Raw genomic sequence first — 24435 nt, 5'->3', positions numbered from 1 at the left:
TAAACCTGATTGTTAATGTGCCATGATTTTTGTAATTCACTCAATTTCCTCTTCTCTGGCTCCCAAAAGAGCGTAATTAATGGGGAAGAATTCCTAGATAAGGGCGGGGTATGCCCATATGTTGGTCCCTTGCTCACTTTGCCACTGGATTCAAGCTAGCCTGGCTGATCAGGGATGTTACCCCGAAACTGTTCCCAGGACGCTTGTTTCCGGTCCCGGTAAGACAAGGCTTGGCAGTTCGGGCTATACTGTTCCCAGGAGGAATAGGGTCAAGAGTGATTTGCATATAGCTGGGTCTGAACTGGAGTGGCAAAGTGAACTAAAGAACGATGATGGATTCAACCCAGATCTGTGACTGGGGTGACTGTCTGAAAAGTTTCAGTGCTCCGTCCATCATCTCCTTGTGTTTTCTTTGTTCGCCCTAAGTTGGCAGGATATGCCCAGACGTGCGTCCTTTAATCATGTATAAGACTTAAATTGTGTTGTAATCCTTTTCTCCTATGTAGATCTTGTGTAAGGTGCAGGTGGGTACCGCCTTCTGATCTAGGGCTTAATTATCATAGACACACCAATTGTGTTGTCTTAGGCAAGAACAACGTCCCCACTTTGCACTCCTACTTAGCATAAATAGCATGATTACATAAAGTAATTAATGTCCATACAAATCATCATTGTTTTGACATGAAAATCGTCATTCATTAAATTTTTCAGTATTCGTATTCTTCGTGTTCATACGTTGAAGCGTAAATTAACTTTTCATTTTTTACAAATCCCAATGCAATTCGGGAAAAGGCCTTCATCAGTGGAAAGTATCCACCAATGTAACCAAAATACAAATATTAAATAATCCATGCGATTCAGCCAATTGATCTGATATAAAGTATGAATATAGAAATATTTGGGAATCACCAATCCCTGATGAAAAAAAACTGTGAAACGTCGCTAGGTGACAAGAATCAGTAGTTAAAGTGCAAAAATCTTAAGGAAGTAATCCTCCTGATGGTAAAAGTGCATGAAGCTGTTAAATAACCCGTATTTAAAAGTGCCAGCGTTGTAACTCACATGAAGCTCAACTAGATAGTTCAAGGGTGATCACAGATAGCGAACACTGCAGCGCCATAGAAGGCAGATAGAAAGAATGCCATATTATGAAGTTTGTTATAAGTTGAAAAAAGTGCAACGCAATAAGACAAAAGTAATGGGCAAACAAATAAGATTGCATGCGCACAACTAGAAACAAACTGGTGCCCGAGTGACTGGTTAGTGAATAGCGACGAGGTTACCTAAAAGTACGTTACTATAGGGTTGATATAACTTCGTAAGCATTGGTAATGAAGTGTCATCAAAGTAACATAGCGTTAATCCGGCGGTAGAACACTATCCAAAACAGAATGAAATCCATTTACATACCGTTAGTTAAAAGTGAATTTGTCCAAGGACCGATGTCTCTCAGTGAATATACTCGCATGGTTACATGCAAGTCTGTTTATAGTGTTATCGCTCAACGAGTATAGAAATAGAAAGAGGACTAAATTCAAAAGAGAAGGGAAATGTAAACATAAATCAGCGTCATCTTAAATGAGACAAATCCGGCTTAACTCTTCAAGGGTAACAGATATATGTTAAGAGCCAATGATTACTGGTTATGTGTCATGTTAATGGTATGACCGCTTCAGAGCGTTGGGGATGAAAGAGAACTAGATTCCAAAAGGTTGGCGGAAGTTAACAAACATCAGCAACATCTAATATAAGTCCAACCAGGCATAATTCATCAAGGATAACTGTTATAAACAGGATAAATAAATCATACTGTAATCCAAAAATAATTATGACCACACAACTTCAAACCCAAAATTGAGTGGGTGAAATGACACATAAATAAAATGATACAAGAGATGTGGTTAGAGTAAATGGGTCTAGGTGATCCAGTGTTCTGTTCTAATGTAAAAATAGGTGGGAGCAAGGAGTCTCCAGCAAACAAATTTTTAAAATGAGCTGGATAGGACACTTAAAGGTAGCAGCTCAAATCCAAACGTTTGTTTAAACCTTTAGGACTACATGAGTCCAGTTTTTTTTTTCGCAACTTTTTTTTGTTGAAGAAACCTTTTTGTGTGTCTCTTCCTTCTTGGATGGCCATGGTTTCTAAGAAACCTCAATTGGCTTACATGTGTTTGTGTGTAGTGTAATGTAGAGCAGCCAGTGATTTGTCATTGTGATTTCAAATGTTGCTTTTCTGTTCGGTAAGTCAAATTTTTGTCTTCTGTTCAGTTTTGCCCACTTAGATGAGTCCACATGGATATTTAGGCAAGTAAACAAAATGTTTAGAATTGCAAGTGGCTGTGGTGTAACGCTTGGTGGAAGTTCCTTGTACCAGGTGCATAATGGTGTATGTAGCCTTTGAAAATATTATTGCAATGTCCACAATTAAAACATGGTATGGTTCCTTTGTATTCGAAAGCGGCAGCTGATTTAACTGGTTTGGTTAGACATTCTTTGAGGTTTTTCGTTATTTGGAATGCAAAAAGTGGCGGCTGATTGAAAATTTCTTTGAAAACATTTTCTATTTGTGACATGGGCCAATGTTTCAACACAGTCCTCCTTATTTGATGACTCTGTGTAGAAAATTTAGAAATAAAAATCAATCTCTCCGTATTGTTTAAAAGTTTCTAGCTTGTCAGCAATTGTTTCCGGTCTTTAATCTTGGACCTTTCAATGGCTGTAGTCCTAATGCTGTCAAGGTACTCTTGTGTTTACATTTTTCAACTATTTTATTGCAATTTGTGTTGCAGCTTTCCTCATTGGATGAAATTCTTTTGATTCTTAATAGCTGGGAGTAAGTAAGATGTTTAAGTGCTGTTTGATTACAGCTATTATAGTGTAATAAATTGTTTCTGTCTGTAGGTTTGATAAATCCGTTTGTTTCAAGAATATTGTCCTGTGCTGTGATTTCCACATCCAAAAATATAATCTGACGCTTACTCATACTGTTCGTGAAACTGATCCATTCATCAATGGTGTTGGTGTTCAAGTTATGAATAGCAGAGACAAGTTGTGATTCTTGAACTTTCCATATTAAAAATATATCATCAATATATCTCCAAAAGGTGATCAGATTATTGGACCATTCACATTTGTGAAAAATATTGTCTTGTTTGAACCGATACATAAACAAATTTGCTTAGCACAGTGCTGCACAATTTCCCACGGGCATACCAGAAAGTTGCAAGTAGAATTCTTCATTCCATCTGAAGTAACTGTGGTAAAGTGTGAAATGTAGTATTTCCAACGGAAATATTTTAAGGTCTTCATTCATCTTGTCATTAAACAAAAAAGATTCTACAGTATGTAATCCTTGGTCATGAGGAATGGAAGTGTATAAAGATTGTATGTCTAATTTTTGTCAAAATCAATACATTTTATTTTATTGAGGAAATCAGTAGTGTCTTTCAAATATGTAGACCTACATTGGACGATCGGTTGGAGATGTCAATCTAAATATCTGCCTGTAGGTTCATGTATGGATTTTCTAGTAGAAACAATTGGTCGGAAAGGTGGTTTCTGTAGATCTTTATGGATTTTTGCCAGCATGTATATGTATGGAGTAATTGAATAGTCATGATGGAACCGGGTCAAGACTGATTTGCATATGGCTGGGTCTGAACTGGGGTGGCGTAGTGAGCTAAAGAATGATTTTTTTTGTTTGAATATGTTTATTGCATTTTGTCATCGTATAACATTACACAGATGTAAGCAGAAATAATAAATTATGCTGTAGTGCAGGATATTTGCCACAGGTCGTTGCAGTCAGTCATACACACGAGAGGGCATGGCAGCAAGGATCAAGAGAAAAGTAACATAATTAAACAGCATGACAGAGTCGTATAATACAGACATATGTGGAAAAGAATAATGATCAATCGTGGCAGTGCTCAACAACGGAGAAAGCAAAATCTGTTTCGTGACCGCATGTCTTAGACTTGTTCAATTCGGAGCACAGGCTATGCCATGGCAGTAGAACGAAAGGAATTGATCACATTGACAGTGTATCACATATCCAAAGCTTCATTTTAAAACAATCAAATATAGAGAACAATCTAAAAGATACAAGGAACAAAAGACTGGGTGGTGACTAACAACAATCGTGTGTGTATGTGTGGTGTCCTCGAGGTGGGCGGGGAGTAGGTCCACAGTGTCTCACGTCAGTGGGAAGGAACAAGTTGCAGTCTCCGTAGGGTGTGTGAAAAGATGTGAGGGGGGGCTCCTTGAGAGAGGGGGGCAGAGGGGGGGGAAGAGTGAGGGAGAGGGGGGGAAGAAAATTTATTAGCAGTGGTGATGGAAAGAGAGGTGTAAATGTTTATACAATGCCATTCTGCAGGCACACCTGGTGGTAGGTCACCATGGTACTATCCCAGTCCAGCGCTATGGGGTACACTCGGAGCCCCGCCGTCTCTTCTCTATGCAGCGCCACACTCTTCGCTCTCGCCCAATTGTCCAATGAGTTACGCCACTGTATCACTTGGGGAGGCATACTATGTTTCCAGCGCCTAGTAATGAGGCGCTTCGCTGTGATCAGCCCCAGATCCCAGAATCTCGCATGGACTTTCGTCTGCTTTGGCCTTTTAAATAAGCCCAAGAGGCAAGCTTCCCAGGTATTTGGTAAGGTGCCCCCTGTCGCTTTTGGTAAGACAGTTGATACTGCAGTCCAGTAGGTCTGTAGTGAAGGGCACGTCCAGAGGACATGTGGATGCGCAGGTCCTACAAGTCCGCATCTGGGACACGCTGATATAGTAAGCCCGAAGTATCGGGTAATTTTGTCTGGAGACAGATACGCTCGATGCACAATATAATACTGTATGATCTTGAAGCGTGCATTGCGCGGTATATGCAATGCCCCAGCTAGTATCTGTGCCCATTCTCTGTCAGTCCAGTCCCGGCCTTTGTCAGCTGTCCATTTATCTCGCAGGTGCTGAGGGGAGAACTGTGTGTGCGTGTGTAGTGCTTGAGCGAGCCAGTGTATTATGTGGGAACCATTTCCCATCACATGCAGGTATTGAATGAGCAGGTGTTTTGGCGGTTCCTCTGCTAATGGTCCCCAGGCCCGCGTCAGTGTATGCTGAAGCTTTGCATGAGTCAGGAATTGTCCGGCCGGTAGTCCCGTATTGTCCGCTAGTGTCGCAAAAGGGAGCAATGCGCCCTCTACAAACAAGTCGCCCAGACTTTCCAAATCGGCTGCTCCCCAGCTGTCTAGTACAGGCGTCGTGAGCACTCCGGAACCCCAAGGCGTACCCAGCAGTGGTAGATTGGGCACATACGGTTTAGTCGCTGTGGTGAGTTTCAAGCTTCTCATGTAGCACTTTCTCGCTACCGCAAGGTGTAGCTGGCCCGGAGCGTGGGTCTTATTCAAGGGATGAAACAGTGCATGTATCTGTGGGACCGTCATGATTGTCTCTGCCGTGGACGTACCCCCCAAGTTTCTCCCACTCAGCCAGTAAGTAACCCATTGCAACTGCGCTGCCAGGTAATAAAGCTCGTGGTTAGGGACCGACAGCCCACCACTCTCTGTCGCAGCATAAAGGGTTTTCAACGCCACTCTGGGACGCCCCTTGTTCCAGATCAATCACCTGGTTTCCAGTTCGCAAAAGATGCGGGCCGGGACGTATACCCGCAGATTCGCATAGTAATACAGCAACCTGGGCAGAACGATCGCCTTTGCCAGCGCGATGCGGCTTGGTACATTTAGCGGAAGAGTATTCCAAAAGGATACTTGAGCCATAAGTGATGATATTACTATCGTAAGATTGCCTTCCAGCCGATCGGCGGGGTCACGGTACATTTGGATTCCCAGGTAACGAAAAATCGTTGGATACCAAAGGAGCCGTTCGCCCATCACCGTGATCTCGCTCTCAGGGGTATTCGCAACAAAGGAGTATACACCTGATTTCGCCTAGTTAACACACAGCCCCGACATTTCGCCAAAGTTGCTGAATATGTCCGTGAGCGCGCGCGGAAAGCAGGTCAGGTCTTTAATATAGATCAATAGATCATCGGCATACAGTGATACCGAGTGTATCCCGTCAATCCATGGAATACCCCAATCCTCGCCAGAAGCACGTAGCTGTGCCGCCAGTGGCTCCATCACGAGTGCAAAAATTAAGGGGGAGAGGGGACACCCTTGTCAAGTGTCCCTGCGAACACGGATCGGGTCAGAGAAAAGCCTGTTCGTTCGCACACGCACCACGGGAACAGAATAAAGGAGTTCCACCATACTAAGGTAGGCTGCACCCAGACCAAACTTTTCCAACACCAGCGCTAGGTCGGGCCATTCCACTGAGTCAAACGCTTTCTTGAGATCGAGAACTACGCACCCCGAACGGGGCCATCGGGACACAGCCAGACTCTGCACCCGAAACAGCCGCCTGATATTATAAGATGTGCTGCGGGTGGGGACAAATCCGTTTTGGTCTGCGTGTACTAGTGTAGGGACCAGAGGCGCCAATCTCTGGGCCAGTGCGAATACTAGAATTTTATAGTCTGTATTAAGAAGGGCAAGAGGCCTATAGGACCCCATGTTTAGTGCGTCCTTGCCTGGCTTCAAGAGTGAGATGTACACACAAGGGGGGTGTATAGAGTGCGCGGTGTCACGGATTGCAAACATACAGGACGGGTGCACCTTCGGAACAGTTGTGTTCTCTGGGGACCCTCCTGCCGGACACCAGTTTGGGTTTATGGATCTCATAAACTCGTGAATGTATTCCCGCATGACTGGGATCAGTCTCAAACACATAACTTTGGAAGGGTACGGATCTAAACAGACCGACTCGCGTGAGGGGGTGTTCATACCACGCACGTTCCAAGTGCAAAATTTAATCGCAGTCATTTCGACATCGTGGCCCCACCTCCCAGGCCCACCGCCGGCCCACAGCACCACGAACAGTATCCCAACAGACCAATTTGTCACAATATGCACAGCGTTTGGACCACATAAGCACACCACCTCGCCAGCACACTTCAGAGGGAAGGGAAATAAGCACCAGACCCATAACTATGAAATACAGAACTTTAATGCCAAAAGGTCGACTGCGAAACATGCCGTCGTCCAAACGCTCTAATGAGCACTAACTGTTCGTAAGTTCAAGGAGGGGGTTCACTGAGATTTTGTATTACATGTACAAATGGTTCATGCAGATAGGGTGAGGGTGTACTCCCCCCACCACAGGCAGTCAATGTCATATAGCCCTTCATCAGTAAGAGTTGCCGGCAGCAGGTGCAGACCAAGAGGCAGGCGACCGGCAACCACATCAGACTGGTCGCGGGAAAGCACTTACCGCTGGGTGATGGCACATCTGCACCTTCCGCAGAAACCCGGGACTCGCCAGTAACAGGACCGTCCACAGCAGGGCACCAACGGCAGACTCAGTGCCCAAAGCCATAGTTCACGAGTCCAGATCTCGCTACGGCACCTGCAAAATACCATCAGCAGCTCCCTCATCCATCAGTAGCGCAGATGCACAGAGGTCTCAGGCGGGTATTTTACGAATCTCACTGTTGGCCAGCAAGTCTGTAGCAAAGTCAGTGGAGCAAGTCAGCCGTCTGTGGCGTAACATCTGGGAGATCGGCTGACACTTGGGAATCCGGCAATCCGTATATATATAGTCGTCGTCACTCACTAGACCCTCAGGGCTGGCTCCCGGGGCTGGGATTTCCGTCAGCGAGCCGCTGATCTCTGCCACTCTTCGGATAGCCTCCTGTTGCTCCTCATGTCGGTGTTCAGGGGTAGGGCCCACATTCACTTCCGGGTGTACTGAACTCGCCGCCGAGGGTCTTTTGCGTCGGCGCCGTCGAGCCCCCCCGCTGTGACGCGCCCTCGGGGGCATCCCGCCAGGCTCCGTATCAACGCCTGAGTCAAGCCAGGATTCAGCGGCCTCCGGAGTATTGAAGAAGTGTGTTTTGTCTTGGGCCACAACTCGTAAGCGAGCAGGGAACAGTAATGAGTATTTGAGAGCTAGGCAGCGGAGTCGCTGCTTGACCCCCAGAAAGGTGTGCCGTTGACGCTGCACCTGTATTGTATAGTCTGGAAAGAACATGATTGTTGCATTGTCGATCCTGACTTCTGACAGCTTTCTGACCTCACGCAGAATAGTGTCTCGATCGCGATAGTTCAATACGCGGATGAGCATGGGCCTAGGGTTGGCGCCTTCGGGGGGAGGTTTGGTCGGAACGCGATGAGCGCGCTCCACAACAAAGTGTTGCGAGAGTGTACCCTCCGGGAGAATATCCCTGAGCCACCGCTCCATATGTTCCGGTGCTTCTCTGGGTTCCCATCGTTCCGGCAGGCCCGCGATGCGAATGTTGTTCCGTCTCGACCGCCCTTCCGCGTCTTCTGCACGATCTTCCAGGCACTCCACCCTGTTAAGGAGGTCTTGCACGTGTTTATCCATCTGGGTGAGTTTGGGAGACCGCTCCGTTACTGCGGTCACCAGTGTCCTCGTTCTCTCAGAGAGCTTTTTGTGGTCAGCTCGGAGGTGCGTCATATCTATGGCCACGCTATCAATTTTAGTCTCTAAGGAGGCGCGGGTCAGCTGCATTGATTCCTCCAGTCTTTCCATAGCTGCCAACATCGTGTCTAGCTTGGAGGCGGTTTGGTCCATGTCAGCCTTCTTCGCCATTTTCCCCTTCACCTGCGTGTTGCTTGTTACAGCTCTCGTTTTAGGTCCCACCGACATGGGAGACGGTGACGTGATCAGACAGAGGTGCGTTCCAGAGGACCTCGCTAAGCCACCTTCAAAGGGAGGCCCACTGGCCGAACAAGGCAGAACAACTCCAAGGAAATCAAATCCACAGTGCACCGCTGAATGTCTACGGTACGCTGATTGTGGGGTTAGCCAACACAGTTAGGAGGAACGATCGCAACACGAGCACGGCAAGTCTCAGGTTCGAGAAAGAGCCGATTCTGCAGCTAGTCTATGAGCAAATGTCCTGTGCAGTGATGAAACGCAGCAGCGGGCGTAGACCAGGCAGGGATATCGTGTCCATATGGTGCACCTCACCGCGTCGCTACAGGGAACGTCTGCGGCGCAGCAACGAAATCAGCCAGCGGGTCGCACCTGTTATCTCCGCTGACCGTGTGCCACGTGGTAGTTTCTCTGTCAGCTTTCAGCCCCTCTCGCATAGAGATATGCGTGCACCCAGACAGAGGGGGGTTGCAGCGTGTCTAGGCCAGGAGCACCACAACCCCACAGCTACAGCAGGGACCGGCCCCCAATGGAGATCAAGGCCTGGGTCCGAGACTATAGTTCGCAATGTCCCAAGAGAGCGTCAGCGGCAGGGATGGGATCCGTATCACCCCCCCCCCAATGTCGCAGGTAACGACACCGATGGCCGTGGGGGCGCAGGCCTAATCCCGCCCGTCCACTAGGCAGGGGGGGGAGTCAGGGATGGCATTGACTTCGCCTCACCGCTCCCGGCCCGGGGCCCAGGCGGCACAGGGCTCCGCCACAGCAGGGGGGACAGCGCAGGCACCCACTGCCGATCGCCGGAAGCAGGAGGGCCCCAGCCGCGTCACCCCGGGGAGCAACAGTTCCCGCTGCACCTCACCTCTGCAGGGCCCAGTGGATAGGCCGCGTCCCCGGCCTCAGGTGGACGGCAACTTCCGCCGGAAGTAGTCCCAGGCGAGGGCGGCGCGGCCACAGCTCAGCGGGGCCGTCCAGGACAGGTGGATGAATACTGTTCCCGACAGGCAAAGGCGGTGCACTGCAGAACCTCCCACTGTGTGCGGCAGGCAATGTCCACTGATCACCGCGCCACAGCAGGTCGTAGGCGAGGTTCTCCGGTCGCGACTCCGTCCTCGAGGCCGTCAGCGGGGGGGGGAGTCAACGTCGCTCCACTCGCCTTATCCGCACCGCCGCTCCTCGGTGTCAGCAGAAGGGGCGATCAGGGTCCGATGTCACTCCTGAGCCGTTGATTGCCGCCTAGCAGGCCTGCAGAGACCTCGATCTCAGGTGCCTCCTCACGCCGGCCGGAAGCGTCCACCGGAGGGCCACCCGGGACTACACACCACCGGGGCAGTCCGTGAAGAGCAAATGTCCCCAAAGTACAGCAGCCGAGAGCCGCGTGTCTCGGACTCTTCCTCTGACGCTTCCGAGCCAAATCGGATAAGCGTCTCGGAGAAATGGCCTGCGGTAAGGGAGCTTCTTACAGAGCTCTACCCAGATGCGTCCGCCATCGTTGCGTGCTCAGCCACGCCCCCCGTGAGCTAAAGAATGATGATGGATTCAGCCCAAATATGTGACTGGGGTTGAGTGTGTGAAAAGTTTCAGTGCTCCGTCCATCATCTCCTTGTGTTTGCTTTGGTCCAGAGGTTAGACAGGCCCAGGGAAGTAAATGTCTGCTTCACATATTTTAACCAGGGTAGCATCACCCCTCTCTTGTGCCTATCCAAGGCCCCTGAGATCTAACCTAAAGGATTCAAACTCAGTGGTTATCCAAATACTCAGCTCATATAAAATTGGCTTGAGCACCACTTTGGGATAATAGATTACATATTCAAATCTAGTTTGAAAACTAGTGGGATGCTTTGAGGGTATATAAGTGCCTGCCTCAGGAATGTATTTCTGCAACTCCTTATTCTTCAATGTTACTATGTCTCCAAAGTTCAGTCGCATAAACTGAGGCTGCCATTGTTTGAGCTCTCTAGATTTCTAAAAGATGGGATATGCTACTGACTAATGTGGTATCCTCTCTCAAATCAGGGTTATTTTCACAGTACGCGGTGACCCCAGGAACTTATTAGGGGCTTCACTTCCCTCAATCTTGCCCAAATAAAAGGTTCCATCGTTTCCGCCCCTCTGACTATGAGCCTTCTACAAAACTACTTCAAATCCTATTCTCAGGACACGCTCCCTAAGGGTATTTCTAGCCCTCCATGCTAAATATTATCCCATCCACAGTTGGGACTAACTTCTGGTGCTCACACACCAGTTCTGAGGATGATCTTGAATTATTAAGATCGAAACCTTAGTACAACAAAACTCCTGTTTCATTATTTAAAAATTGTTTAAAAGGAGTTTGCTTCTGTTGTCAATGTGGTGAATGTTTTTAGAGTTTTCCTTTATCACAGCACACCCCCCTTTTTAGGTTGAGCCTAGCGCAGCACGCATGCACTGTTCTATGGGGGGCTTCTTGTGAGCACTCCAAACTTCTCTGTGTGGGTCTGACTCCTGCCACACATTAGATTGGTCTTTGCGTGTGGCTTTCAATAATGAAAGCACACAAATGGCCAAAGGCGGGTGCATGTCCCACCTCCTTTCTAATGTGTCACTCCCACTGCATTTTCCTCTCAGGAGCAAGTAGCGGCACGCAGGGTGGCAGCTGCATTCCTGGTGGGTCAGGTTACATGCAACGCACTGCGCTTTCGCTTTTGCTTGTCGTTTGATGCGCCCTGCCAGGTATGCCTGACAGACTGTATACTCGTAATCTGATCTCACAGCGCTCTTCGGTCCCTGGTGCTCCTTCGTAGTACTTTTAGTGTCCGGGCCTAAATGGCTTTGGTGAAGGGATGCTTACCTGAAACAAGCTGCAGTTAGTTGATTCACAGTGTGACCGCCACATGTCCAGCGTTTAAGATTAAATTATTTATGTGGAGAGAGTTAGTCAGGTCTGTCTCTATGGAAAACGTGTGGCGGAACATGCCAGGAACTGGGCGCTTTTTTCTTGTCTTTAACGCCTCAGCTGTGTGTCTTTTAAAGAGAAAATTTAGGTTGTTATAAGCACTGATGGTGAAACCTTTTTTTTTTTTTTTCTTACTGTGTGCTTGTTTTAATTTGCTTTAGGAGCAGTGTTTGTGTTTTGTTTACTTTGGGAGGCATGTTCAAACAAACGCGAATGGCCACTTTATTTGCCACGCCCGTGAGCTTGTTTACTGAAAGTCAGCATCTGTGTTTTTTTATTAATGCTTTTTATGGGGTTGCGCTGGAAATGCTGAGAGTAGGCGTGGCGGTTGGGTCACAGCTCCGCTGCCTGCCCAGAGCACCGGTAACCCCTGACTGTGCTGAGTCGAGTGAGTGGAGCCTCATGCCCTCATCATGCCTGGCGGCCAGCCACAAGAAACCGAGAGAGGCAAGCAAGGCTGTGTTAAATTGCAGCTGCTCTTCCCGGCCACCAGCCCTCGCTGCAAAGTAAGTGTGCCTAGCCCTGGAGTGACAAGCAAAGATAGGTAACAGGGAAAAGGGCGCACAGCAAAGAGTTTGGCTAAAAGTAAAAACGCACAAATCCCAGGAGATTGCTTCTAGGCAGGAAAGGAAGGTCACCTAACTTCCCCACTTGTTCCCTGAACAAAGTTCAGGGTGTATAGGTTATATCAAAGTTCTTGCCGAGCAATCAGTTAAACATTCATAATATTTTCAGAGTTCATACAATTGAAATTGACCAAAGCAAGTCCATATATTGTCCAATAGCCAATCAGACACCAGAGTCCTGAAGTACGTTGATCCGTATTTATTTCAAGATCCCAAAGTTCAAAATATTCTTTGCAACCAAGGTTCAAAACATTCTCTGCAGCCAACACGTGTTTCGTTGGGCATATATCTTATGCCAAAACAACTTCCTCAGGGCTCGAATACTGTAGTTAATAAGGCTGTTTATATTTATATTTTCACAGACTTGTGAGTGATTAGGTAATTCCACAGACCTTTTAGCCTTGTAAAATAAGGATGACCTCATACTAAATATTTGAATGTATTTTTACTAATGAATTTTCAAATTCGATAAGTAGTATACCCTATGCTTTACAATATGTTTGACTGGTTGTGAACTGTGGGGACAGAGCTAAGAGCCTCCTTATATCATTCCAGATACAGTTATTATTCTATGAAAAATAATTATTTGAAGAAACAATTCCAGAAGAAAAAGTTACTGAACCTAGGTAATGCATATTTATGCATATTATGTATGGCGAAATACCTGAATGTTTTGTTAAAAGCTACTTATTGACACCGGGAGTCACATAGAATTTATTAGGATTTTTTAATTACTGTCACTAAGATTTGGGAACTATGTTCTTTTTTCACTTAGGTGGTGATAGATTTATTAATATTAAACTTTTCCAATAAACTGTAATAGTTTATTGTTGTAGGTATACTATACCATGTTTTTATTGTTTTTGGCTTGCAGCCCTGAGGAAGTTGTTTTGGCATAAGATATATGCCCAACGAAACACGTGTTGGCTGCAGAGAATGTTTTGAACCTTGGTTGCAGAGAATATTTTGAACTTTGGGATCTTGAAATAAATACGGATCAACGTACTTCAGGACTCTGGTGTCTGATTGGCTATTGGACAATATATAGCCCTGGAGTGAAGCCTAAAAATCATTCTGTTGCCGGTGGGGTGTAATGCTGCTCAAGTAAAGTTCCACATGTGCTTGGGCTGTTCTCTCACACACAACACACCCACCGCCAAGGTCCACTCGCTGCTCTTTCCGTGCACGGTAGCACAGCCCGCTAGCCCCTGCTCGCAGCCAGCATGGCGTCCACGCCTGGAAGGCCAACCTGGGACCACCACTACCACATTCAATTGTGACTTTCCATGATGGGGTATGGCACGCCCCTTCAGTGCTCTAGGATCTTGCACACCTTAGGTCGGTATTTCACTGAGCCTGGAGCACAGCCTGATGAAACAACAGTGATGTTGGTTTGCACATCCCTTGGTGTGTATGGTAAAGCCGTCCATCTTTGAACACCAGTATATCTAGGCTTTTCCAAGGAGCTAATGTAATGGATAATGTGCTGCATGGCTAAACATGGCTAAACTTTCTTGTGAGCACCGTATCTATATTCTCTTGAATAATCTGATATGAATATCGTTAAATAACCCAAATAATTGACCAATGTCCATATTTGTCCCGTCCTATATCGGTTTAAAAGAATTCTGTGACACTGTGGGGTAGAAGAATATTTGCTCTCTCTGTCTTTTTGGATAACAAATTGTTATCTGGACCGACTGGCTTTACATGAACCACTGTTTATCTTCAACTAGTAATCTCATTGTAACATTGTTGCTCAGGTTCGAATTCCTTAGTAAAAACAGAAGACAAGAGGCGTTTGGCTTACAGAAGCAGTTTTTTAGGTCTTGCGACCTATCAATGCGCGCAAGCGCATTGAGCGGAGCGAGAATTCATGTCCTCAAAACGCTTGTGAAACCAAGGGCTTCTTGCGCTGCGGTTTTCATTAAGTTCACGTGAATCACGTGACTAAACAAGCACGCGCATCAGCCTCCCTCCCTCCCTCCCTCCCTCCCTCCTAATTGCATTTTGTAACGGCCGCCAGCACATCCAAGGGCTTCGCCCAGCGTGCGCTCTGCGGCTTCTCCTCCCCTAACACTTTCACTTTCACGTGCCTCTCTCCTCGCCTACACGCTCGCTCTCTTTTTGACTCTGCATTACGGTTTCATGCTCTTTGGAAACCTGCACCACCCTCCTAACTTGCTTTATCTTTCATTCACTTTAGTGGTATTTCAGTATGCTACGCCCCAGCACACGCACATCCTCGCCATCAATCATCAGCACCCTTACAGCCCGCGATCGATGCACTTTCACTTTCACGTGCCTCTCTCCTCGCCTACACGCTCGCTCTCTTTTTGACTCTGCATTACGGTTTCATGCTCTTTGGAAACCTATCTTTCATTCACCGCCATTTTAGACACACAAACGAGAACACACAAATCAATACATTCACCAACACGTACTGAGACGAGAACATTCACCACCATTACTGACACCCAAACCAGAACATTCACCGCCAATACGGACACACAAACCAGAACATTCACCGCCATTACTGACACACAAACCAGAACATTGACCAACATGTACTGAGGTGCAGACCAGTACATTTCACCGAAATATACTGAGAAGCAGACCAGAATATTCACCAACAAGTACTGAGGCACGGACCAGTACATTCACCAACAGGTAATGAGGTGCAGACTCGCACAATCCACAAAATATACGGAGACCTAGGCCAGTACATTCACCAAAATGTATTGAGTTGCAGACCAGTATTTTTGGTAAAATGTACTGACACACACATGACTCACCACTAAGCAATGACGCTCAGATCAATACATTGCCAACATGTACTGAGACGAAGACCATTGCATTCACCACCAAGAAGTAAAGCGCAGACGAGTCCATTCACCAATATGTGCAAACCTATCGGTTCACCACAAACAAGTGACTCGCTGACCAGTAAGTTCACCAACATGTTCCAACGTGCAGACCAGTACATTAACCACCAAAATTGACTTGCAGACCAGTATATTAGCCAACAACAAGAGACTTGCTGACCAGTATATTAGCCAGCATGTGCCAACAGGGAGTCCTGTACATTCACCCACCAAGAAATGACACAGGCCAGGACACATGCAATGACACACAGAGTATTGCATTCGTCACTAAGAAAAGAAACAGACGAGTACATTCACTGTCAATAACTGGCACGCAGAGAGAAGTGGGTGAGTGAACCCCACAAACAGGAGAGCAGAGACAATGGTCTGGCTTGGCTCTTAAGAGGCCATGCACCAACCGAGCCATGAAAATGTTTAGCATATAAATCGATGAACAAACACGTAAATGTATGAAAACGTCTCTTAAAAATGTGTTTTATAAAGTATTTTTTTTAAATGCGGAAGCATTTCACCCCTCCCTCGCATTCCCGCCCCCCCACCAGGCTCTCCCGCCCCCATCCTGCTTCCCTCCGGCCTCTCTCACAAATGCAGCTTGATCGTCACTTCTGTATGTTGCAGAAAACTATTGGTACGTGCAGTTAGTTTATCCTGGTACTGAAAGATCATGTATTTGGCAACAATGACAGAGAAACGCTTTTCTCTTTTTAAGCATCGATTTAAATAAAACAGAATCAATGGCCCCCGCCCCCATCCGGCCTCTCTCCAAGCGCATCGCGCTTTCGCACACAGGCATTCCGCCTGCCACACTTCTCCTCCCTCGCATTCCCGCCCCCCCACCAGGCTCTCCCGCCCCCATCCGGCTTCCCGCCGGCCTCTCTCACAAATGCAGCTTGATCGTCACTTCTGTATGTTGCAGAAAACGATTGGTACGTGCAGTTAGTTTATCCTGGTACTGAAAGATCATGTATTTGGCAACAATGCTTTTCTCTTTTTAAGCATCGATTTAAATAAAACTGAATCAATGGCCCCTACTTAGACCACTCTGCACCATAGATGCAATGTACGCACTTGTTTACAGTTGAAGAAAATGTGAAACAATGTCACTTCCGGTCACTCGATCAACTCCTACACCAATACAACCATTTTTCCCTACTAGAGCTCGTGGCCCACCTCTGCACCTCACCAAAGGACAGCTTCTCAACTCAAGACAAACTATACTAGGCCTTCCTGCCTCCAAGTTTTACCAGAATTCCAAAAGCGACACAATCAAGATGCTATACTACAAGGAATACCAACTGCAACTGCATGGCTGAACGTCAGGTGCTTCGTCACAACATAAATTTGCATTACAGTAGCACACGGACACTGGAATTTTGCGATTCTGCAGGCATGGCTTTCTTCGCATAATTATGAATTCGAGGCATTTGCCACATACTTTGCCCTCTTCTATGTCATCTAAAGATTTTAACAAACAAAATTCTTTCACTCTTAAACTGATCAAAAGTTACTAAAACATGGCCACAAGTGTTTGTGAAGGCCCATCGCATAGGGTAACAAGTCCTATTTCAGTAGATTATTTTTGTATGGGGTGAAATAATTGCCCAGAAGGTAGTGCAATGTATAAAAATAACAAAATACTTAAGTAATACTATCTAAAAATGTGCAGCTAATTTGGCTTTTCCTGCATGGTCATTTAGCAAGCCAGCCACATAATTTGGTGGTGACCCATAATTCAAGTGGCCATGCACTAGCACAGGCCCTATTGTTAAGGTGGCTTCAAGTGTTCTGGGCCAAAGTCGGGTCATCAGAGGTACAACGCCATATTCTGATTTTGGGGTATATCACGAGGACATTTATCTCAAGTGAGCTCAGGGAGCCTGACAAAATATGTCAGTACGCCCTGGACAGCAAAAATCACAAATCATTTCTGAAAATTTTGCAAGCGCGCCTTCTGCTAACGCTTGTCTCTGTAATTATTGTTAAGACCTGTAAAAGAGCGGAGCAGCGCAACCACCTGATATTTACCTTTGAAAATGTGACATGTTAAATGTGACATGTTAAATACATTCCTTATATATTTCGAGTCCATTCAACACCGGGTACATGCAAAAATAAAAAATAAAAAGTTTACACGGGAAATGCAGCACAACCAACATCCCCAGACTTCCATGCGCCAGCGTATTTCGTCTCTGGTTACCCCTCGGTGCTTCTAGCATGAAGCGTGCCGATACAAAGCCTTAAAAAAAAGATCATACTGTCTCCCTCCAGTTACGACACACACGGAGACAACCCTGCCTGACTGAAACAAGCACTGGCGTTGCCAATAGGTTTCGCATTTGGAAAGTTGGAGCTATTGGTTTTGTAAATGACATTTTATATTTATATATTGTTATTGACAATGCCAATAACGATATATAAATATAAAATGTCATTTACAAAACCAATAGCTCCAACTTTCCTACTGCGAGACCTATTGGCAACGCCAGTGCTTGTTTAATTAAACGGTTCGGTCGGGAGAACAGTCACAGGCACGAGGTCTGACGACTGTCTCAATTTACATTGGGTTTTTTGCTCTCTTTATATTCAAAATGACAACAAGCAATAAAAGTTTAGGGCGTACCATATATAGTGAAGAATGTTGGTTGCTGTCTTAGAGTCAGAAATTAATGGATAAATGGTTACCACAGGTGGGTGTCGACCTCACATGGGCACAGTGTGGCCAGTGGTGAACGTGTCCAGATGTCCGGGATTGGGATCGCATGATCTCGACGTGTGTGTGGTCCTGATTGGCTATGTGTTCCTAACTCATGTGGGATCTGACTTTTTGGTATTTTCAGAAGCGTGTGTACACCCTCTGGCCATTTGTGCTTTATTGGGGCTATCTCCCTTGACCATTGCAATGTTGCTGCGCCCATCTGTGAGATTGATCAAGAGTTTCCTGCCCTAGTGTTTGCCTGCCAGATACGCGCCCTCCCAACTGTGACCCATCAATCCGTAATCCCGGGCCTAGGTCACAGGGCCTGCCTGACTACATACTTGCATGTCAGGGTAGATGTGGAGTGCAGAACAGGCGATTCTATTAATAAGGATGAGTGTTCATTATTAGCGATAAACGCATCAATATTACTATTAGCAACATCATTGTTGCATGATTTACTTGTTTTTTTGGCACTGCTCCAGTGGGTATTGCTTTGGGACTCATTTGAAAGGAGATGAGTCTGCAGGTAGTATTTATTAAAAGAAAAAGTTCCTTATCTTCCCTAACTAGTTCTGGTGGATACTATATCGTCTTGCTGATTCCGCACCATCCTCCATCCTTCCGTTCTTAGTTAGTGCTGTTATTAAGATTCCCATGTATAGAATAATTAATCTTGTTCATTTTTTACTACAGTTTAATTCTTCTGCTCTTTTCTGCATGCCTCGTTGGGTGCGAACAAATGTAGTAACTAATTCTAGGGTGCCAGGTGGTAGCCTATATTGTTTGGTTTTGTCACTTCATGTATAGGCAGAACTGCGAGTGGTGTTGCATGCCGCCTGTGCTGATATTACTTGGGGGGGGTGGGGGGGCGGGATTTGGATCCATACTGGGAGATGCATAAGGTGAGGAATCTCCAGCAAGATATGGTAACCAGCAGAAATAATTCATTTTGCCGAAAGTCTTTAAATGCTCAAATATGCACTTTACAGAGAAAGTCCTTCATTTGAATTTTAACAGTGTGAGAAATGTTTTCCCACCGTTTATTCTCCAATTTAGGACACGTTCTATTTGGAAATCAAGAAGTGGCACAAGACTAGGTCATATTTCCATTAATAGAGTGCGGTTCTACGTGGTGATGTAGGGATGGTTTGCTTTAATGGTGTGCATAAGCAGTACAAGGCTTAATACTTGGTTTTTAGGGAATGGGAGGTTGATGAGTGCATGAGGCACATTGCTTAAAAAATTTAGGTCAGAACATGTAGTGCCACACCTTGATATGCATACATTTTTTACTACCAGGAAATCAAGAAACTGAAGGAGCTGATGAGTGCAACAGAGAAAGTCAGACGAGAGAAATGGATTGATGAAAAGACCAAAAAGATTAAAGAAATCACAGTAAAAGGTATTAATGTTCATCTTTCTTACTGATGTTAGTGGGTGGAAGCTAGTGATGTCAAAGGGCTTTTGCTAGCCCATGTGAACTGTAAATTTATACCTTTCGTGATCATGACCACATCACAGATCGGCTTACTTGTAATGCCTCAGGAAACCAACCCCAGATGGACTGAATTTGGCCTGCTTTTCCTGTGTTTGCAGGTGAGTTGAATCAATGGCTGTCTGTTTGGCCAGCTAATGAGCTGAAGGTCAAGTAAAATAACAACCTGAATGTGAAGTGACCCAAAAATCCGCAAATCAGGTGAACTAACAACCCTTAAGCCAAATAGTTCATTGAACCACATGCCATGTGAGCCAGTTGGTTCAGGCCCAGTGGCCAACAAACTGTAGATCTGATGGAGACGTCTAGCTGCAGATTCCTTAACAATGAATTATTTCCAGGCACCGGGGTATGGCGTCGTACGGCTCCACGGTGACGTAGTCTCCGGATATGACATCAGTGGAGCCCTATAAACCTCCACCAGCACACTGACGTCCGTTTCTTCTTTTCCGCGCTGTAATGCAAATCTGGAGAAGCGGTTTCTCGCGTTGTTTTTTCTTGATCTACTTACACATGGTGTCTGTGGAAGAGTGTGCCTTTGTCTAATGTCAGCTGTTTCAAACTTTGTGAGTCTTGTAGCGGACATATGTCGGTGATGACCCAGCATACAATTTGTATGTCGAAGTCAAAGGATTGGCGTTGGTCGACGTCGCTTTGGAGCAGGCTAACAGTCCTTTAAGATCTTGCCCATTGACGCCGTTACTTAACCAACCGACTCCGACTTTGACATCGGTGGCGTACGGCATCTGCAGCGGAGTCGGCTATTCATCCTGGGGGGATTATAAAGTTTATGGCCCCTTTTAAGGAAGAGGCGTTAGAAGGTCCACCTGTGTTGTATGGGGTAGAACTTTTTCAACTCGTTTTAGACACCAATGTGTTTCAGGTGGAGTAGAGCTAGTTTACAGCTCTTGGTGAGGCTAGAGGATCGGATTCTTCACCAGGCTCACAGTGCAAAGATCTACACACCCTTTGTTCGAGATTCTTTGCCAGGGGCAGACGGGCAAAGACCTGTTCTTCCCTATAGTGAGGTCCTATTAGATATTTTGTTAGGTGCCTGGGCCAAGCCAGAGTCGGGGGTCTCAGTGGACCGTGATGTTGCGTGTAGACATTTGCCTGCACCTGGGGACCCGGTTTGCTTGCATCCTTCCACTAGTGGCTTGGTCACCAAGGCTGCAAAGTCTTCTCAGGACATAGATTCTACACCTAAGACTCCGGTGTGTAAGGATGCTAGGGGTCGTGATGCTTGTAGTAAGCGTATTTTTGCCTCAGCCAGCTCATCGTTGAGAGCCACCAACACGTCTTGTGTGCTTGGGCGCTTTTGCTATGTGTTATGGGATTCATTACAGAACATGCTTAATCTCTTCCGGATAACCGGAGGCAGGCAACTTGGTTAGAGATGGTCAGCAAGCTGCTAGACTTGCCATAAGGTGTGGCATGGACATATTGGACTCTGTGGGTCAGGCCATGGGTTTCTCGGAGGCTGTCTGGTCGGCTTTGGCCAACATACAATTTGATGGTGCCTGTTTTTTTGGAGATCAGGCAGAAACAGCGTTAAGACACTACCAAGGAAGACGGAGGGCTACAGAGTCGTAGTCCTGCATTGCTGTCACTGTGTTCTTTACTTGAGCTTGAGATGTATGTTTTTGTTGGGCAAGATGTAGCCTTATTAGGACGTTGTATTTGTCCGGCTTTTGGTTCTAAGTATTAACACGTGTACTCCGATGAGGAGTGGTGGTTATGACATCAGTGTCATTTCTTTTTGATTGGTAATGTTTTCATTGTCTGAGGGAGTTTCCCTTTGTTTCCTGGCGTCTGAGGATGAGCTTTCTGCACAAGAGGCTATCATTTAGAGAAGTGAATCTGTTGCATGCTTCTTAGAAGCAGGTCAGTATGCAAGTTAAATGGCTTCAGTGTTCATTTAGTTACATATGATTATGTCAGTTGTAGGCTGGTATATAGTGATTCTACTCTTAGAGTAGGGAAGAGGTGTGGTGCCGCGGCCAGGGCGACAGACGCTGAATGCTGGAGACCAGGGTTCGATCCCCGGCTCCGGCAGCAGGGGTCTGCCCAGCATTATGCGACTCTGGGCAATAGCTCGCTTAATCTTCCCAACGGCCCCCAGAGCCGATATACCCCTTTGGGGGTGATTTGTGCGCTATACAAGTACTGAGTTTACTTTTTAAAAATATTTTTATTCTTAGAGTAATTAGTACATCGGCAAGTTGAAGAATTGGTCTGGCTCAGAGTATATGTTGCATTATTTTAATGCTATTTGTTTGCAAATTCTTCCTTCATGGCAAAGGAACAGTGTCTAGTGAAGGCATAAATGTTACCTCAACTGCAGGTAATCCCTATCCCTGCTCCTTATTGTGGTGCTGTAAATTTTCAGCCAAAATTTATGGTGCACGGGTTGGGCCAACTTGTCTCAAGATCGATGTAAATTTGATGGCTTGTTGTTCTTGACCTTAGACAATCTGTTCTAGGTTTTCGGACCGTTTTGATCTCCAACCTGGCCGCCAATCGTCTATAAGAGTCTGAGAGACACTTTTATAATAGAAGGATTTTTTGACTACATAGTACATTTTTCTTCTTCCTCTGATATTCTTGATACACCGGGTTCTGTGTCCTGAAGAGGATGTACCTATTTTCTGCATTACTCAATTCGTTTGGAATCATGACTGTTGTTGCTTGTGGTGTCAGTTATTTAGGATATCATTTGACAGGCAGATTTTTCTTACGGCAAGTCACCTACAGTGTTGTGTTGGTGACAGAGTACACCCTTTTTTCTCTCTGGGTTGCGTATTTTAGCCAAACCTCTCACTTCAGCGTGTTCTTTTGGTATATGGTGTATACATGATAGAATGTGCTGCTGTGTTTCATGTATTGTCTTGTATCACAGGTGTTGTAGGTGCCGGTTGTTGTACAACGATTTATTTTATGGGATGTTGGGGAACTGCACTTTTAGGTGCATTACCCTTTTTCAATATTATTGAAAGAGCATTTTTGGAACTGGATTCTCAATTCTAGTTAGTTCTTATGTATACAGAGTATACATGACTGTATTATGTGTTTCACATATTTGTTAAAAAAAAACAAGGGAGAAAAGAAAACCATTTTAATCAAAGATGCGGTTGATTCCTTTTTCTAGCTTGTCATGGTGTGGGAGCTTACTCGCATCTCGAAATTCGGACTATGGTACTGAAGACTGTACGAAGGCAAGCATTATATGTTATTGAGTGTTGGCAGAAGTTATTGACAAGTGAACTCCTGTGAATTGCATAGTCAATCGGAGTGTCCGAGGTATTTATTTTTTGTATGTATGAATCTTTGTGGCAAGATGTTACACAATTGGTGCATAGAATGAACATGATTTCTCATTTTGGCGAAACTAAATGATTTATACCAAGAAGGTGTTGTAGTTTATCTTTCTCTTAGGGGAAATGGGTTCTGAAAGTCCTGTTTTGGGATTTTATCAGGACAGTTCTTTTTCTGATTATTTATTGCCATGAATAATGCAGACTATATGACTTATCATGCACTGACTCTTTTTAGTCATTGAGTTTTCTTAACCCTTGGGAGGACAAGGGTTAAGGTTTCTCATCCGACATATGGTTCTTCAAGGGTTTTAAACCCTTTTTTCCTTCAAGGGTCGATTTATTTCGGACCAGTAGGGTAGTTTTTATTTATATGTTCTGTGACAGTGATCATGGATTCTGTTGAGAGCCTAGCTCTTGTTCTGCTATTCCTACATGCATTTGGCCAGTTATTGGTTATCACCGGCTAGTTCTCTTTGAGAACCTTTGTAGGATTAGTTTGCAGACCCTCCTCCAGTTGGGTATAGCTATGGTATTTAATTCAAAGTTAAGGAATATGCAGCTACATGCCTCTATCAGCTATAAAAGGTACTTACCTTCGGTAACACTATATCTGGTAGAGACATAGTCTAACTGCAGATTCATTAACACCCTGCCCATCCTCCCCGCTCAGCGAATTACCTTTGGGGTAAGGGTAATACCTTTTATGTGCTGGGTTTATTTACTAGTGATCACTATCTCAATTTATGTTTGGCTAAACACATCGCTTGACCTGGCCACTTAACTTTTGGTTAGATGATGCAATAACATCCATTTTCAAATGTGTGTGGTTGGTAGAATGGGTGTGTTTTCTATTTTCCGCTGAATAACACACCAGTGAGTAGAATTAATTTCTATGTTCTTTCTATGAAAGTCTTCTTGGTATCATCATAGCTCTATATTGGTTCAGTTAATATATCACGTACTGGTGTGATTGAACACACAACCTGGTGTTCTTGTTGTAGGTTCTGTTTGGCTTTTGCCATTCCATTTATTAAAATTTCAGAATGGTTTATAGAGTGCCTAGCCTTTTCCCTCATATGGGGGGTTATTAACCAGGGAGTAGAGTTTTAGGTATTCCTGTGTTCTTGGATTTCATTAGGGGTTTTCTTTAAAATCCTTGTCTGGTATTATTAACCAGACATGATGTTTCTTCTTTATTAATGTTTTGAAGATTTTTGATCTTTTTTGGCACACACTTTCCACAACCAGTTTCTGTAGTGGCTTTGAGTTATGGCGCGGAAGATTTCACAGAAGAAACTGATGTCCACGCACCAAAGGGGACTTATATGTCTCCACTGGCTTCATATCCGGAGATGATGTCACCACGGAGCCATACAACGCTGACCCCAATGCGCAGGTCCTGCTGAAAAATTTCCGGATCCAGACTGGCGCCTGGAGAGAATTCAAAGTTAAGGAATCTGCAACTAGACTGTGTCTCTTCCAGATATAGCGTTACCGTAGGTAAGTAACTTTTATGTTAAGTGAATGAATAGCACACTCATAAGGCTTATCACTGTGAGCCAGTGGCCTGCACATTACAGAAATCAGCAGGACCAAGTTCCGTTGAGACAACTGCCTGAAGTTCAATCAAATAAATGAGCTGCAGGTCAAGAGCGCCAACAGGTCTCGGGTAAAGTGTTGCAAGTTAAATGAGCCTTGAACCAGTGCATTGCAAATCATTTCAGTCGAAGGTTACTTGTTGAGTGAG

General features: G+C 45.4%; 1 protein-coding gene across 2 annotated transcripts in view; it reads left to right on the top strand.

The window, feature by feature from the left end:
- CEP131 (centrosomal protein 131) overlaps positions 1 to 24435 on the top strand; it is a 441974-nt gene that overhangs the window by 277561 nt on the left and 139978 nt on the right. For both annotated transcript variants that reach the window (XM_078654173.1, XM_078654174.1), the window contains one exon: positions 19176 to 19278. In XM_078654173.1, the coding sequence (XP_078510299.1) occupies positions 19176 to 19278 (103 nt within the window). The remainder of the gene's footprint in view (positions 1 to 19175; positions 19279 to 24435) is intronic.

The sequence above is a fragment of the Lissotriton helveticus genome, chromosome 7 (genome assembly GCF_964261635.1).
Source record: "Lissotriton helveticus chromosome 7, aLisHel1.1, whole genome shotgun sequence".
In the NCBI taxonomy this organism is placed as follows: domain Eukaryota; kingdom Metazoa; phylum Chordata; class Amphibia; order Caudata; family Salamandridae; genus Lissotriton; species Lissotriton helveticus.
This window is presented reverse-complemented; position numbering and strand designations above follow the sequence as displayed.